The sequence below is a fragment of the Galeopterus variegatus genome, unplaced genomic scaffold (genome assembly GCF_000696425.1).
Source record: "Galeopterus variegatus unplaced genomic scaffold, G_variegatus-3.0.2 Scaffold774, whole genome shotgun sequence".
NCBI lineage: Eukaryota > Metazoa > Chordata > Mammalia > Dermoptera > Cynocephalidae > Galeopterus > Galeopterus variegatus.
This window is the reverse complement of record NW_007726885.1, coordinates 435,867-453,381: the sequence shown is the minus strand read 5'-3', so window position 1 is coordinate 453,381 and position 17,515 is coordinate 435,867. Positions and strand designations below refer to the sequence as shown.

General features: G+C 57.5%; 1 protein-coding gene across 1 annotated transcript; it reads left to right on the top strand.

The window, feature by feature from the left end:
- The first annotated feature begins 234 nt into the window (after positions 1-234).
- LRRC16B (leucine rich repeat containing 16B) lies at positions 235-16,999 on the top strand. The gene is made up of 40 exons (XM_008572362.1): positions 235-274; positions 1,740-1,834; positions 2,118-2,168; positions 2,268-2,327; positions 2,414-2,529; positions 2,736-2,833; positions 3,068-3,138; positions 3,235-3,308; positions 3,549-3,624; positions 3,706-3,794; positions 4,313-4,407; positions 4,628-4,714; positions 4,882-4,991; positions 5,134-5,211; positions 5,683-5,759; positions 5,834-5,938; positions 6,030-6,099; positions 6,552-6,633; positions 6,761-6,857; positions 7,006-7,060; positions 7,141-7,313; positions 7,558-7,626; positions 7,862-7,955; positions 8,059-8,157; positions 8,539-8,667; positions 8,843-8,956; positions 9,405-9,580; positions 10,371-10,458; positions 10,596-10,733; positions 11,020-11,083; positions 11,227-11,435; positions 11,804-11,904; positions 12,593-12,746; positions 13,091-13,219; positions 14,043-14,109; positions 14,207-14,296; positions 15,854-15,972; positions 16,051-16,231; positions 16,403-16,513; positions 16,642-16,999. Exons 1-40 carry the CDS (start codon positions 235-237, stop codon positions 16,665-16,667), a joined length of 3,957 nt encoding a protein of 1,318 aa, XP_008570584.1. The 3' UTR covers positions 16,668-16,999.
- Positions 17,000-17,515: the final 516 nt, after the last annotated feature.

The window sequence follows — 17,515 nt, the reverse complement described above, 5'->3', positions numbered from 1 at the left end:
AGGCGGATGTGCGGTACAGCAGGCATGATCGGTCCGGCACCTCTCCGGGCGGGGCGGAGACCCGGCGCTCCGAGGCTGGGGGAGGAGCGCTCGCGCAGCCGCCCCTAACTGGAGCGGGCTCGGCCGCTGCTGCAGCGCTCGGCGCCCGGGCCTTGCCGGAGCCGGGTCTAGCATGTGCCGCGGCGCACCGGCGGCGGCGGCGGCGGCTCCTCTGCAGCAGCAGCAGCAGCCGCCATGGCTAAGGCCAGCGTGGAGCTCACCCGCGAGATGCAAGGTACGATGCTGCCTTGGTCTCCGGGACGCCCCGTCCGGGAGCATCCCAGACCCAGTGCGTTCCTCCCCGCGGTACGACCCAGCCCGGTGCCTCCGCCCTCCCGCTCCATGAATCCCTGCCCCAAAGTAGCCCCTGCATCCCAGCTCGGGCACTGCTGAACCCGGAGCATCCTCCGCTGCCAGCCTCGCCTCACCCTGTCAGGACCATTCTGTCCCGGAGCTGCCCGTCCCGCTCTGTGGTGACAGGTGCAGTTCCCTTGCGCTCTCTGGGACTGACTCTCAGCGTTTCTGGCCCACCCCTCGGCGAAGCGTCCTGTCTCCCCTCCGGAGAGTCCCCGCTTCCCGGCCGGGCGGGGCCAGGTCCGCCCCGCCGGCGATGGGAGCTGCCCGTGGTCCTGACCGATGGTTGCCTTAACACCTCCCTCCTCCCGGCCCCGCCCCGGAACTGGCCCTGGAGAGCCCCCTAGGAGCCAGGCAGCGCCCAGGCCAGTGGGGCAAAAAGGGGTCAGGGAAGATCAGGAGCTAAAATCAGGAGCAAGGTCCCCAAAGCCCTCGTCCCAGCCTACCCCTTCTCACTACCCACCACCCACACCTCAAAACCTCTCCTATTACGGTTCTCAGACCCAGCCCAAACCAAGGCCTGGTCCCCCAGTACTGCCACATTCCTGACCTCCAGAGGTGGGAGTACAGGCTAGCCCACGCACAGAGCAGGATGCTCAAGGATATTCAGAGGCATGCTGCACTGTGGCGATTTCCCACACCTACACACGCACACAAGCACACTCATGAGATATGTGTACACACATCTTTACAGAAACTGCACCCCCACCACACACATGCACACACACACTATGGGATATCTGGATGGTTCTGCCAGTAAATGGGTATGGGGCTCATTTAAACACAAACTCCTTTCCACTCCCCACCTCCACCACCACACATACACCCAGGAACTGTCTGGCTCTGTGCCCCCTTCACAGCTGCAAGCCAGCATACTCATTCACACTTATCTGTCCCCACCAATGCCATGCTCAGGCTCCCTGGCATCTTCAAAAGACATGCACACACTCGTAGTAAAGGCAAACACATCCAGACCACCTAGAATATAATCCAAGGGACACCCCCACACCCCCACACGCTGACTCACTGTGTATGTGTCACTGGCTGTTGTAGTGCATGGGTTGGAAAAATCCTTCACACCCTCAGAAGTGTAAGACACACCCTCCCACGGACAGTGTCACTCAGCAACTGTCCCCTTACTCAGGGACATCAGGAGCCAGAGTTTTCTCCACACCCCATTCCCTCTCTAATAGGAAAAGTTACCCAAGAAGGAAAGAACTGTCCTTTGATTCTCTCTGTTTCTCTCACCTCCCTTCTGACCCTGCCCTTGCCTCTGTCTGGAAAGCCCTGGGGAGGTAGGGGGGCTAGGGAAAAGGGAGTTCTGAGCAGGCCTTACTCACCTGCAGACAGCATCCGGAGGTGTCTGAACCAAGGAGCTGTGCTCCAACAACATCGTGTGAAGTTGGAAACAAAGCCCAAGAAGTTTGATGACCGAGTGCTGGTGAGGACATTGGTCTTGAGAGGAGGGAGGAGGTGGTAAGGGCGGATGGCCAGTAAAGGGCGGGGAGCCTGGGTGACAGGGGAGACAGAGGAGGGGAGGGCTTGAGGAGACAAAGCCCTGGAGGGGAGGAGAGGGTTGGATGAGGTTGGTGTCCAGGAGCCTTGGGTAAGGCATGAGAGAGAGGGTGGACTCCCAGAGCAGAGCTGAGGGGCATAAAGGAGGGCAGGAGCACCAGAGCCCAGCCAGCTGCCATGAGTGGATGACATTCTCTCTCTCTCTGCAGGCCCTGACTGCTTGGCGCCTACACCTCTTCCCCCTCAAAGTCCCAGCAAAGGTAAGTTGGGCTGATCATCAGGAGGTCACCTGGCATGCTCCCTCCTGAGCATGGCAACCCAGTCCCTTACCAGGAGCTGAGCATCCCCATCCCTCCCAGGTGGAGAGCTCCTTCAATGTTCTGGAGATCCGAGCCTTCAACACGCTCAGTCAGAACCAGGTGAGCATCAAGGTTTCGGGCCCTACTAGTAGGCCAGCCAGATGAAGGAGTTGATATTTGAGGCCCTGCCACTCCCTGTCCCCCAGATCCTGGTAGAGACAGAGCGTGGCATGGTGAGCATGAGGCTGCCATCAGCTGAGAGCGTGGACCAGGTGACGCGACATGTGAGCTCTGCCCTCTCCAAGGTCTGCCCTGGCCCTGGGTGAGTGGCAAACGAGGTTTGTCTCAAGAGATTAGACAACAGGGAGACTTCTTCCCTCCCTCCTTCCCCTGGGCCTGGGCTCTGGGACAGGAAGACAAGATCTCTCATGTCTCTGCTCCTGCATTTTCCTGGGGAATCCAGAAGCTGGAATAGGGAAGAATAGAGGCCTCTTTCCAGCCCTCTCAAATGATTTGCTCACCTTCCAGGTGTTTAATCCGGCGTGGAAATGCAGACACCCCAGAAGGGCCCCGAGACACATCCCCCAACTCTGAGACTTCCACATCTACCACTCACAGTGTCTGTGGTGAGCAGGGGCAGACATGAGGAAGGTGGGAGCTAAGCCACCCTACCTCATGTTGAACTCTGTGCATGGGGTTGGCCTGCCCTGAGGACTCTACAGCTCCCAGACCTCAGGAAGTTCGTGGTGTAGCAGGAACCTAGGACACTGGCACATAAAGTGACCTTGACCATTCCATGAACCTAAGCCTATTCCCCATCTCCATACCCCTGTGGAGCCAGCCCATCTCCTGCCCCACAGGTGGCTTCTCCGAGACCTACGCGGCCCTGTGTGACTACAACGGGCTGCACTGCCGTGAGGAGGTGCAATGGGTGCGTTGGGCAGGGACCTGGAGGGGGCAGGTGGGACACAGAGGGAGGGGCAGAGGAAGAGGGGAAGCAGGTGTGAGCCAGTTCCACCTCTCCAAGGATGTGGACACCATCTACCATGCTGAGGATAACCGAGAGTTCAATCTTTTGGATTTCAGCCACTTGGAGAGCCGGTAAGCAGATGGGACAGAAACTCAACCCCCAGATTCCCAGTCTTAATCCAACCCTGGCCCTCCTCAGGATCTCTCTCTGGTCTCAACCACAGCCCCAGCTCTTTCTCCCCAACTTGACCCCACCCCCACTGCCATCTGCCCACCTAGGTTTTCCCCAGCCCAACCACCTCAGCCTGACCTCTTTTTTCCTGCCCCAACCACCAGCTCATCACTCTCCTGCCCCCTTCCACATCCCCACAGAGACTTGGCCCTAATGGTGGCCGCCCTGGCATACAACCAGTGGTTCACCAAACTCTACTGCAAAGACCTGCGGCTGGTAGGAACGAGGAGGGGGTGGGGGGCAGGGGAGACTGGTGCTTTCCTAGGCTCCTGATCACAGGACTCCCTCTGTCATCAGGGCTCTGAAGTGCTAGAACAGGTGCTACATACCTTGAGCAAGTCAGGGAGCCTTGAAGAGCTGGTGCTGGACAACGCCGGGCTTAAGACGTGAGGCCAGACTCCCCCTTGGGCAGTAATGCCCCTTGATGTAGTCTTAGGGTCCCATTACCTCAGAGCATGATATGGGCCTCTGGATTGTCTTGTCCAGCTCCTCCCTTGACAGAAGAGGAGACTGAGTCCCAAAGAGGGCACAAAGCAAGTCAGCGGTGAAGCTGGGATAAGATTCCTGACCCCCAGCTCCATGGCCTTTCCCCAGTGTGCTCCATGCCCTGTCCCCTTTTTCTATCAACTGCCAAGCAGGGTGGGCTTCTCCAGTCTTCAGGACCCAAAGCTGGGCTTAGTCTCAACACAACTGCCCAAGGTGTGGGATGCCCCCAGGTACTCCGGAATAGTGATAAGCTCCCTGGCAGGCCCTGAGCTTCTCCCCTCCACCCCCCACCCTGCCACCATGGGGGCCTCTGACCATTGCAGCCCCAGCCAGGCAGGCAGGTAGAGGAGGAGGGGAAGCCCAGGGCCTGCAACCTGGGGCTCAGCTCAGGACAAATCCTTCCTCCCCTTCCCTGAAGGGACTTTGTACAGAAGCTGGCCGGGGTGTTTGGGGAGAACGGGAGCTGTGTGCTGCATGCCCTCACTCTGTCCCACAACCCCATCGAGGACAAGGGTGAGCCCCAGCTCTGAATCCTATCCGCACCATAATGCAGACCCCTGTCCTAGCCCAGAGCCCAGGTCTGAACAGGGGTTCTCCAGCCTGATTCCAGCATGTGCTCCCATGCCTCCATCCTTGACCACGGCCTGCACCCCTCTTGAGCCCGTTTAACTCTGCACCACCTGTGCCTGCTACCCAGCTTCTCACTGGGCCCATTTCTCTCTCCACTCCCCAGGTTTCCTCAGTCTGAGCCAGCAGCTCCTCTGCTTCCCCACTGGTCTCACCAAACTGTGCTTGGCCAAGACTGCCATTTCCCCTCGAGGTACTCGCACTGGGACACCTGACCTCTGATTCTCCCCCAGTGCTGCCCCCAGTGCACACCATCCCAGGGAACAAGGAAGGAAAAGGAGCCACATTTGGGGAGTGGGGAAGAGTTGTGTACTGAAGTGGGGTTAGGGGCCAACTCAGCCCGGTGCCCGCTGTGCTCAGGGCTGCAAGCACTGGGCCAGACCTTCGGGGCCAACCCGGCCTTTGCCAGCTCCCTTCGATACCTGGACCTGAGCAAAAACCCTGGGCTGCTCGCCACGGACGAGGCCAACGTGAGTCCACAAAATGTAGCCAAAATCCCCTGCAGAAGCATACTCAGGCTTCAGGGCCTGGGAGTCTTCTGCCCCCTGGCCCCTGGGGGTGGAGTTACTCTGTTGCCCCTTCTCCTGTAGCCCTCTGTCCTTCCTTCTCCAGGCCTTCTATAGTTTCCTGGCCCAGCCCAATGCCCTGGTACACCTGGACCTGTTGGGGACTGACTGTGCCATCGACTTGGTGAGCAGTTGGTGATGGGGAGCCAGTCTGAGGTGATTTGGGAAGGCCAGGGAGGGTCTTGGTCTCACTCCTTCCCTGAGTGCAGAGGATGCCAGGATGACTTCCAGCTCAGCTGAACTATAGAGCAAGGTGCATAGCTCATACCTGTGTGGCACCTTATCCAGGTCACAAGGTTGTGCTGGTTATGCCTAAATAAATGCCAGCCCTCGCTCCATCCCCCAGCTATGTCCCCTGGCACAGGGCTGCATCCACCAGGGGGAAAGGATGCTTTCCTTAACATGAACAAAGGCACCTTAGGAGCCAGCGGAAGCAGGCAGGGAGTACAGCTGCTTTTCACAGAGGGGAATACTGAGGCCTTAGGAAGCTGAGTGGGCATCCCCAGCGAGGCCCACACAGAGAGTGAAGAGCCAGGGCCTTGACTGGGAGGAGGGGGGAGTCCTTGCCTTCTGAGACCCACATCTCTCCCCACAGCTTCTGGGTGCCCTGCTCCATGGCTGCTGCTCCCACCTTACCTACCTCAACCTGGCTCGCAACAGCTGCTCCCACAGGTGGGAGCAGGAGGGGGTGCAGGGAGGCACAGGGCAAGCTGTGGCTCCCTTGCTGACCCCAGGGGTTTCCACAGGAAGGGCCGGGAAGCCCCACCGGCCTTCAAGCAATTCTTCAGCAGCGCCTACACCCTGAGCCATGTCAACCTGTCAGCCACAAGGCTGCCCCTGGAGGCCCTCAGGTCTGGTGGGTGCAGGGTTGCAGGGGGCATCCAAGGGAACCACGGAGGAGCAGGGGAGGGATAAAGGTGGTCTACTGCTCTTCTTCCACAGGGCACTGCTTCAGGGCCTCTCCCTCAACAGTCACCTCAGTGATCTGCACCTGGACCTCAGCAGCTGTGAGGTGAGCCCTCAGGACCCATCCCCACTGCCTGTCCCCCATCCATCACCCCAGCGTTCATCTCTCTGACCTAAGTCAAACCCTGACTCCATCTCACCTCTGCGCTACCCCTCTGCAACTCCCTGACCTAACCACACCTTACTTTCCCCTCTCCGTCCATGGTCTGTGACCATTGATTTCCAATCTGCATTATCTCTGCCCTTAAAGCTTTGGGGTGGGAAATACCAGGCTTTCCCACTAGAGGGCAGGAACATGCTGTCTTAGGAGTAGCAGCCTTTCTGGCTGAGGGGAGGGGAGAGAGCCCTAGGAAAGGATCTGGTGTGGAGGAAGGGGCTCCCTGATTTTACACCCAAGACCTAGTATGACCTTGAGTCCTGGCATGACTACTCTGGTCTTAAAGGTATCCCAGCTCCTACCCCAACCCCTACCTTCCCCGCCACACCTTGTCCCTGCAGCTCCGCTCAGCGGGAGCCCAGGCCTTGCAGGAGCAGCTGGGGGCTGTCACCTGTGTGGGCAGCCTGGATCTGTCGGACAATGGTGAGTAGAGGTGCCTCCCTTTCCTGGGGGCCAGGTGGGAAGAGGGGTGTGGGGCATGGGGAAGAAGCCTTGAGGAGACACCAGTAAGCCTCAGGCCAAGGCCAGGCCTCTCCCATCTACTGACCAGGGTTCGACTCGGACCTTCTGACACTGGTGCCTGCACTTGGCAAGAACAAGTCCCTCAAGCACCTGTTCCTGGGCAAGAACTTCAATGTCAAGGCCAAGTGAGGCCCCTCCCCATACCCACAGACCCTCATCCCATCATCCACCCATCCTCTTGGCTCAGTGTACTACCTCTCGCCACCTCTTTTTTCCTCCAATGGCATGACCCCAGCCCTCTCCCCTTCTACTCTGAGCCCCAACTCCCCACAGGACCCTGGAGGAGATCCTCCACAAGCTGGTGCAACTGATCCAGGAAGAGGACTGTGTGAGTGACTGGGCCTGGGAGGGAACCTACAGTGGAAGTGGCCTGCAGGGCCACGCCCAACCCCCCACGTGCCCACACAGTCCCTGCAGTCGCTGTCAGTGGCAGACTCCCGGCTAAAGCTTCGCACCAGCATCCTCATCAATGCCCTGGGCAGCAACACCTGCCTGGCCAAGGTGGATCTGAGTGGCAATGGCATGGAGGACATCGGAGCCAAGATGCTGTCTAAGGCCCTGCAGATAAACTCCTCCCTCAGGTGGGCCCACACCTGGATGCTCTGACTGGAGCCCCAGCCCTCTCCCACATACAAACACATTCTCCCTGCTTGCCTTGATGCTCCATACCCTGGCTTCCAGAAGACTCCCAGCCCCAGAAACATCTCTGAGTCAGCCTCATTACCCAGGAAAGAAGGGAGGGCTCCAGAGAGGGTTGTGTCCCTAGCCCCTAAAAGGGACCCAGAGGGAGGGATGACGAACTGGTCACATTGTTCTTTCCTCCAGAACTATCCTATGGGATCGGAATAATACATCTGCCCTGGGCTTCCTGGACATTGCAAGGGCCCTGGAGAGGTGAGTGAACCAGGGCCCTGCCCTGATACAAGCCCCCAGACTCCTGGTGTCTGGACTGGGCCTGAACTACCCCAGCCCCAACCCAGCCCCCTTGAACAATTTGCACAGAAATGCAGATCCTTCCAGGAGGACCATGTAAGAGGGAAATGATAAGCAAGGGGTGGAGTGGGTTCTGGGGAGCAAGGGCCTCCCCTCCTCACTGTTCCCCCACCACCTGTGCTACTATATCCCACAGCAACCACACACTGCGCTTCATGTCCTTCCCCGTGAGCGACATCTCCCAAGCCTACCGCAGTGCCCCCGAGCGCACAGAGGATGTCTGGCAGAAGGTGGAGGGTGCTGTCCTAAGTGGAGTGGGATACCAAGGGGGTGGGGGTGGGGGGGTACATCCCTCATACCCAGGCCTTGACCCCATCCACCCACCATCTCCAGATCCAATGGTGCTTGGTCAGGAACAACCACTCCCAGACATGCCCCCAGGAGCAGGCCTTCAGGCTGCAGCAGGGCCTGGTGACCAGCAGCGCCGAGCAAGTAAACATTTCCCTCAGAGACCCATGGGGCACATGTGGGGCATGCAGGGCACAGATGTGGTGTGATAGAGTGCATGGGGGGCATGAAGAGGCATCGCATGGTGCCCATAACTGGACCGAGTGTGTGGGGGAGCAAAAAGGCAGGACATTCAGAATATGGGCCCCAAACAGATGTGCACAAACAGCAGGTGGCTCCCAGACAAGGGCCAGACAAGGGGTGCACAGGACTCTGGGAGCTCCACTGGGCTTTCAAGAAGAGAAAACCAAGGAGAGAGAACAGGTCATCCAGAGACATCACCCCCACAACTGTCTGCCAGCACCAGTACTGCCCAAGGGGCACTGCTGACACTCCTGCCCTGACACTCCTGCCACTGTGCTCCAGATGCTGCAGCGGCTATGTGGACGAGTGCAGGAAGAGGTGCGGGCACTGAGACTGTGCCCCCTGGAGCCCGTGCAGGATGAGCTGCTCTATGCTCGGGACCTCATCAAGGATGCCAAGAACTCTCGGGCGGTGAGCCTTCGCAGCCCCACCCTTCCCTGACAGTCTGGAAAACCCAAGAAGGCCAACCATGCTAACCCAGGAGTGTCCAGGCCCTGCCCCATGCATCCACCCTCCTTGTCCAGGGCCCCAGGGACCTCATAAGGCCTGATGCTGGCCTTCTGATCATAATCCCTTCCTTCCCCAGCTGTTTCCCAGCCTCTATGAGCTGGGCCACGTGCTGGCCAATGATGGGCCTGTGCGGCAGAGGCTGGAGTCAGTAGCCAGTGAGGTCTCCAAGGCTGTGGACAAGGAGCTTCAGGCAAGTCCTGGAGGAGGAAGGAGGCCATGATGGGAACTCTGTGTTGACCAAGGCCCTAAGCCAAGAGCTAAAGTCAGAGCGGGGAGATTATTGGAGGGCAAAAAGGCAATGCACAGAGTTGAGACCACCCCACATTCCCGCTGTACCAAGGCCTGGCTACAATGTCTGGCTCGGGTTTTTTTCTGCAGCTTTGGCCTTGGCCTCTGAACCCTGACCTCCCCCCTCTGGATTCTTTTCCTTGAACTGACCCTCCCCCTCTCTGTATGGTAGGGTAGAAGGAGCACTGACCAGGAAGTGGGGAAACCTGAGTGTCCAAGGCTCTGTGACCTTAGGCGAGTCCCTCAGTCTCACCATGGGGGACTGGAATAGATAGGCTAATCTCTTCCACTGTGATGCCAGCCCTGACTCTGCTGCCCTTGGGGCTCTGGCCTCCCTTCCCCCCCACTAGGTGATCTTGGAGTCCATGGTCAGCCTAACACAGGAGTTGTGCCCTGTGGCCATGCGGGTAGCTGAGGGGCACAACAAGATGCTGAGCAATGTGGCGGAGCGTGTCACTGTACCCCGGAACTTCATCCGAGGGGCGCTGCTGGAGCAGGCGGGACAGGACATTCAGAACAAACTGGAGTGAGAGGCGGAGGGCGGGGCTGGATTTGGCCCAGAGCACTCAGGGACTTGGGGCCCAAGAGCTATCGGCAATGAATAATAAATAGCACAATCTCTATTATGAGGGATAAATCTTTAACCAAATGGCAGCCTTGCTTTTTAAGAGTCTTGCTGGTCTTTGCACTAGAAATCTAAATGCTGAGCTGGGATGGAGGAACCAGGGTGGTAAACACACAGTTGGACACACACATATCCACACATGTGCAGCAGGAAGTGCTTCCTGAAGACACAGCACAGGCTCCCCGGAGGCATGGGCAAAGAGAAGCGGTGGGAGCCAGGGCTGGACCGCTCTCTTCTCCTCCCACTTCTCATTGCTCCTGGACTCATTTATTCTGGTCTGTGTGCCACCACTCACCAAAGCAAAGGAAAATTAGTTCACATACCTGTTAAACAGCCAGGCTCAGCAAGTGCAGTTCTGCTCTTAATGTAGCTGCCAGCAGGGTGTACTCAGCACCCCAGTTTACCTAGGTGTGTTCCGCTGGGGCTCCAGGGACCTGACCTGGAGCCTCTTGTTCCTCTTTCTCTTTCAGTTCCTCTGTGCCCACACACACCTGGGCTGAGGGGATCAGTGGGTGGGTCTGAGTATGTGTCTATGGAGACATGAGCGTGGTGGACCTAAGTTGCCTCCTGCAGCAGCCACGTTCTCCATGGGCAGCTGAGCCAGCTGGCCCATTCTCTCAGGCATCTGGGGGAGAGGCTGAGGGTCAGGGGCTGGGTGGGGGGTGGCTGAGCAGCCCCACTATGCCCACAGTGAAGTGAAGCTCTCAGTTGTCACCTACTTGACCAACTCCATAGTGGACGAGATTCTGCAAGAGCTCTATCACTCCCACAAGAGCCTGGTAAGGCTTCTGAACCCTGGCCAGGCTCAAGCGTGGTCCACCCCACAGCATCCCATCTCCCTAACCACTCCTTCCCCTCAAGACCCTGGGAGGTGGGCAGCTTCTTCGGGATCCCATTCACACCTGTCCTTCCCCAGGCACGACACCTGACCCAGCTAAGAACACTGTCGGATCCACCAGGGGGACAAGGCCAAGGGCAAGATCTGTCCTCCCGGGGCCGAGGCCGGAACCATGACCATGAGGAGACCACAGATGATGAACTTGGGACCAACATTGTGAGCCTCCCACACCTCCCGCTCCCCTCCTTAGCCTGGACCATGTCCTTGAACCTGCACAACAATAACCCTGTCCACTTCTCTGGACTCCACTCTCCACCTGACTTCACCTGGTCTCCCCTCAGCCCCAACCCAGCCCAGCCTCTTCCCTTGTCCCAGTGCCTCAGCCACCTGAAGAGAGGGAGGCAAGATGGGCTCTAAAGAGGAGGCTTTACGAGGAATGGGAAGCTCCAGGTGAGGTTTTGGTGACTTGCCACCTGCCCACCATTTGTCTCCTTTTCTGCAGGACACCATGGCTATCAAAAAGCAGAAACGTTGCCGCAAGATCCGCCCGGTATCTGCCTTCATCAGTGAGTCCTCGAGCCTCTGTTCTAATATCCCCCAGGCCCCTGCACCTTTCCAGGCCCTCTTTCCCTTTCTGTTTTCTCTGTCTCTCCATCCTCCTTTCTCCCTGTCACTCCTACCAGTCACTCTAATACTGCTGTCCCCACAGGTGGGAGCCCTCAGGACATGGAAAGCCAACTGGGGAACCTGGGGATCCCCCCAGGCTGGTTCTCAGGACTCGGGGGCAACCAGCCGACAGCTAGTGGTTCCTGGGAAGGTCTATCCGAACTGCCCACTCATGGCTATAAACTAAGGCACCAAACACAAGGCAGGCCCCGGCCCCCCCGCACCACCCCTCCAGGACCTGGTCGGCCCAGCGTGAGTCCCTAATGCCTCGCAAGAGGACCAAATTCACTTATCAATGCCAGAGCCAGGGGTTCTAGCTTTAGGACCCAAACGCCAGCCTTGAGGGATGGGGCAGGAGCCCAGGAAGCCACTGAACAGATGAGGAATTATCCAGTTTGGATGAGAGCTAGATCTTGCTGCAGATAAGAAATCTCTGACTGCTAGGCAATGGCATTCTTATTTTAGTGAAAGAGCCGAGTGCCACTAAGCTTAGGAAATGCCCAGGTGAACTAAAGTCTAAATTTCCACTGGGGCCAAGTCCAAAGGGGAAGGCCCTGACTGTATGGGAGGCAAGACTTCCTGACCCAGATGAGATAACCCATGGACTTTCCTCCCAGCAGGTACCAGCACCTGGGACTCGTCAGGAGAATGGGATGGCCACCCGCCTGGACGAGGGCCTGGAGGATTTCTTCAGCCGCAGGGTCATGGATGAAAGTTCCAGGTGTGAGGCTAAACACTCCCATTTTCAGCAGGCCCCAAGGCCCTGGGAGGACTCCTGTGTCCTCCCAGCTCCCACGAAGTCCCTCCAATGGCAGTGCCCTCCAGCCAGTCTCTCGGGGCGTTTCCCCATATTCTCATCCTTCCCTGTCCAGCCCTTGGCTGTCATGGTCTCTGACCTCCTTAGGACAGCTGCAAAGGATGGGGCCAGAGTGAGCTACCACAGTGTGATGGGGAAGGCAGGCTGGGGGTGAGAAGCCTGGGATGGGATGCCTGGAGTGATAAGAGGCCTGGAGGGAAGTGCCCCCTGTCAGTGTCCTGCACAGACTCCCCAGGGCCTGTCAAGGACGAGCTGGGCCACTTGGAGAAGCTGAGAGAAGGCGATGGGGGGTGCCTGGGAGGAAAGAGTCAACTTGGGGAAGAGAAGCTGCTGGAGGATTATGACAGGGAAGGCAGGGACACCATCTCCTCTGAGAACTAAGTGGAAGAAAGGATTACATTGTAACAGGAGAGACTAGATTGAGAGAGGAAAGCAGGAGGTTTATTAGACCCAGGATTGGACTGACACCAGCACCACTCTGGGCTCTGCATCTGGCTTTTGTAACTAACTCATCCCGACTCTGCCCAGCTATCCCCGGACTCTGAGGACCATGCGGCCAGGCCTCTCGGAGCCGCCACTGCCTCCACTCCAGAAGAAGAGGCGCCGCCCCAACTCAGGAGAGCCCCCCCAGCCCAGACCCCCCAAGCCTCGGCAATAACTCCTCTCCCTGCTGGAGCCCAGAGGAGGAGAACGGCCTTCTCCCTGGATTTGGGGGCAGCCGGGGGCCTTCCTTCCGCAGGAAAATGGTAAGTCAGGCAGAGGGCAGCGTCCACCCCTTCTCCTGACCCATACACAGCCTGCTCCCCCACCCCACACTAAGCTCACTGGGAGAATGTTGTTCTGGGGTTCTGGGAAATGTTGGTCATCCCAGTTCCCCTTCTCCCTGAGAGTGGACTAAGCCCTGGTGGCCCAGAGCATGCTGGGAGTGCTGATGCAAATGAGGCCATTGGAAGGACTCCTGGGAGGGTCTGGGCAGGGCTTCCCAGGGGCTGCAGGCTCAGTGGGACAGGACCCTCCCCACCACTACCCTGCTGCCCGTGGAGCCCTTTCTCCATCAGCAACTGCTTGTAAACAGGAAACATTGTTCCAGGGCACAGAGGAGTCGGAGCCAGGGGAGGGGAGCCCGGCCCCTGGGACAGCACAGCAACCAAGGGTACACGCTGTAGCTCTTCCTGGGTTGGGAAGAGCCAAGGGTTGGAGCTTCGATGGGAAACGAGAGGTGAGGGAAGCCTGGGGCGGCAAACCGAGGGTCCTGAGGGTCCCTTCTGCTCACCCATCCCTGGATGTTCAGTGGAGAAAGCAGATGCTTTGGATTTGAAGGCATTAGCTGCAGTTCTGCCCATAGCAACCCCTTGCTGTGGAATCCTGGACTAGCAGCTTCACTTCTTGGAGCCTCTACTTCCTTGTAAAACAGAGATCATAAAAATACTTACTTCTAGAGCTCCGGTTCCCAAACTTTGATGACTTGATTACAACCTTTGTGATGTGCCACCATGTGCCACCTGAATTCTCATTTACATAATATTTTTATTTAAATCAGTTCACGTTTTTTAACTTAGTCTGGACCTAAGCATTGTCATCTTTAAAATCATGGGCTCTTTCTACTAGTCATATTTTTTTCTACTGTACATAAAATAAGCATGTAACTGTTTTTTTTTTTTTTTTTCTAAAAGATGACCGGTAAGGGGATCTTAACCCTTGACTTGGTGTTGTCAGCACCACGCTCACCCAGTGAGTGAACCGGCCATCCCTATATGGGATCCGAACCCGGGGCCTTGGTGTTATCAGCACCACACTCTCCCGAGTGAGCCACGGGCCGGCCCAGGATGTAACTGTTAAGATAACAGTATGCCCATTTGTGTAAATCGCTTCCTGTGCTCTAGAGCAGTATAGGTGCCACTCTTTGGGAAACACAGTCTTGAGTGTCTAGGGACTAATGACATAAGAATGACATAAGATGCTAGAGCAGAAGGACTTGTGAGCTGTAGCCCCCTCCCAATGGAGGGGACTTTTCTTATGACCTGACTCCGCTGTCCTTTCAGGGCACAGGCCCAGACCTGGAGGGCAGCACCCACTCTTGGCAGAAACGGCGTTCTTCAGATGATGCAGGTGAGAATGGTCACCCTCACTCCATTCCTTTCACCCCTCTCTCAGGGAGCCCTCCTAACTTGCCTTTCCCCTTCCCCATCCCCTCCCTCTACTCCAGGGCCTGGGGCCTGGAAGCCCCCACCACCACCCCAAAGCAGCAAGCCAAGCTTCAGTGCCATTCGCCGAGCAGAGGCCACGTGGCACATAGGTATGGAAAGCCTCTTCTCGGGCAGCACTGAAGGCCCAGTGTGTGTCCAAAGAAACAGAAACCATGGTCCCTGCATTGGGGAATTTACAACCAAGGTAGGGCAGTGAGAAGTCAACACAGTGAAAATGTTTAAGGATATTTCCAAAGCGGCATCCAAAAGAGACAAACAACTGATCCAAAGAAAGGTTCTACAGAACACAAGTGGCTGTGCCAGGGTTAACAGGAATAATGCCTTGCAGATGGTCACCATGAATTCTCTGGGGGGGTGCCACCTCTGGCCACCACCAGCACAGTGATGCCCTCTGTACAGAAGGCCTCTCTCTGCACCTTAGCTGGGAAGAGAGGGCAAGACAAACCTCCAGCAAGTGCCAGGGATGCCAGGCCCACCTTGAACATTCCAATCTCCTCCAAAAATAGCTCCTCCACCCATCCTCAGTTACCTCAAAAAGGGGTCCAAAAGAAGAGGCAAGAGCTCTACCTTTGAGGTCAGAAACCTTGGGTGTTTATCCTGCCCAGCCACCCATGACCTTAAACAAGTCAATTTCTTTCTGCCTTCATGGCTGGAGGAATAAAAGGGGGGGGGGGGGTTCAAGAATGACACCTCCCTTCTACTGGGTTCAGAGCACCTTCTGCTCAGGAAGCCACTAAAGAAAAGCTGGTCAGTTCAGCATCAATTTAAGTTCCCCAAGCCCTGGAACATGACCCTCCAGCAATATTGACAAAATCTCTCTGTAGACGCAGACACCCTCTCAACCTCCTCCACTCCCACCCTCAGGCTAGGGCACAAAAGCTAGAACAAGCTAAGAGATGAGCAGGCCTGTCCGTCTGGGGTTGCATGCTCCCCACTGTCCCATCACACCCCATTCTGTCGCTGCCCGTCACTCCTCAGTAGTGCACAGCCAGCTGGCCTGAGACTTGGCAGTGCCTGTGCCCCTGCCCCACCTGCCAAGGCCAACCCAGCACTGGGTTGGGAAAAATCTTTGCTAATTTTCCCATCCCATGCACAGACTTGTTAAAGCATCCAAAGCAGGGCTCCATCCTTCACTTAGGAAGCTGCAATAGTCAGATACTCACTGCACACACACTTCACAGATATACACATAGACAACATGTTCCAGATGTCATACCCTCAGACTCATGTTGCTTAAAGTCACGGGGGTGGGAGGGGAGGGTGGAGCATGCCAGGGCTCCTCTCCTCGAGGCTCCCACCATCTAAATCAGAGCAGCAGTGTTCTGGGAATGCTAGGCTGCAGCCTTGGCAGGGCCCTGGGGTCCTACAGCTCTACATGGACCTGTGGATCCAGCAGGCCCTGGCCCCAGTGGAAAGGGTTCAGGCCCTGCTCTGACAGAGAGACAGCCAGGCCAGAGCTCCCCCAGAGGTGATCCTGGGAGCCAAGGGCTAAGGAAATGTGGGAGTAGAAGGGGACAACAAAGGCAGAAGTGTTGGAACAAATGGGCTCGGAGGGGAAAGCCCTGGCCGCCAGGGCTGCATGGGAGAAGGGGAAGGGCTGTGTGAGAATGCCTTTTCCTGCAGCTCTCCTTTCTCCCATCCCCCAGCTGAGGAGAGTGCCACCAATCACAGCTCCCAGAGCCCCAGCCCAGCCTCCCAAGATGGAGAGGAGGAGAAAGAGGGGGCCCTGTTCCCAGAGAGGATGGTTCCAGCTAGGAATGCCAAGGTGAGGGCTGGCAAGCTGGGTGGGGAAGGCACTCTGATGAGCCAAAGGGACTAACCAGCATCTTCCTTCCTCTGCCAGCTGCAGGACCCCCCTTTAGCTCCACGGCCCCCTAAGCCGGTGGCCATGCCCAGGGGCCGCTGGCCTCCCCAGGAGCCAGGGGACAGGGAGGAGGCTGAGGCCGGGGGTGCAGCCCCAGGAGTCAACAAACCCCGACTGAGGCTGGGCTCACAGCAAGACAAAGAGGAGCCTGAGGCCCAAGGTCTGCCACCCTGGCTGAGTGGGGGGCTTGGGGCACCTCTAGGGCCTTCCTGCCCACATCAGGTCCCCTTCTGGGGCATGGAATAAGCAACAACCAGGAGTCACAGCTTGGATGGCTCCCCAGCCTGTCAGCCCCGCTCATGTGCCAGGTTTGCCTTGAATGTCATTTCAGGGCCCCCTGATCCGGGCCGCCGGACTGCCCCACTGAAACCCAAGAGGACACGGCGGGCACAGTCCTGCGACAAGCTGGAGCCTGATAGAAGACGGCCCCCTGACCCCACAGGTGCTGGTGGTGAGAGGGCGGGTCCCCCTTCCCACGCATCTGTTCAAGATGGTACCCCCCAAAACCCAGCACTGGGTGGTTGGCTCTCTGTGCCCAGAAACAGGGCTCCCTGGATTTGTCCCCAGCAGGAACCAGTGAGCCAGGAACAGACTGACAGCTGCTGTAACACCTCCCCTGCCCTCCTCTCGACATGTGCCTCACAAGGACTCAGACCCCCATCGAACACCCCCCAACCCCATTCCCCCAGGCCCTGCTGCCAGCGCCTGTCCTACAGGAGCAGGACAGCAGGACCAAACAGGGGGAGCAAGAGGCGGTGACAGGAAGGGAGGGAGCAACCTCGAGAGAGGGAGGCTCTCTATGCCTTCCTCTGTGCCTCGCTCTGCAGAGAACTTTGGGGGGGCTGTCTCCTCCCCCGGTGGGCGGATCTCTGTCTCTCTATCCCCAGGGGCTCTCTCCCCACTTGTATAGAATAAAGCAACAAAATCACTGCCTGCCTCGAGTCTCTGCTGTCTTCTCCCCTCACAGCCCCTGCCATCTGCTCCCTTCCCGCAAGCCCCCATAGCTTGGCCACATAGGGGAATAGTGAGGAACACCCCGCGGGGATGGGGCTGGGGCCCTGAGAGGAGACAGGGGAAGAACAGAGATGGAAGAACAGATGGAAGGGGCCTGAGAAGTCCTCAAGCCAGGGTGGGTGTTATGCATAGAGTCAGGGCTGAGCTGGCTGAGAAGGGAGTGATACGGCAAAAACCAACACAGGTGTGTGTCTGGCTTTGTAGGATGTGATAGGATTGGAAGACCCCAGTGTACCAGAGAGTGTGTGTGTGTGTGTGTGTGTGTGTGTGTGTGTGTGTGTTTGCGCACGTGTGCACACAGTCACTAACGGTGGAATTATATGGTGTTGTGTCATGCTGGGGGCAGCCTCGATAGTCAAAAATCTCAGCAGTAGAATGGCTTGTATATGAACAGAAGTCTATATGGCATGACAACAAATTAATTGTTTCC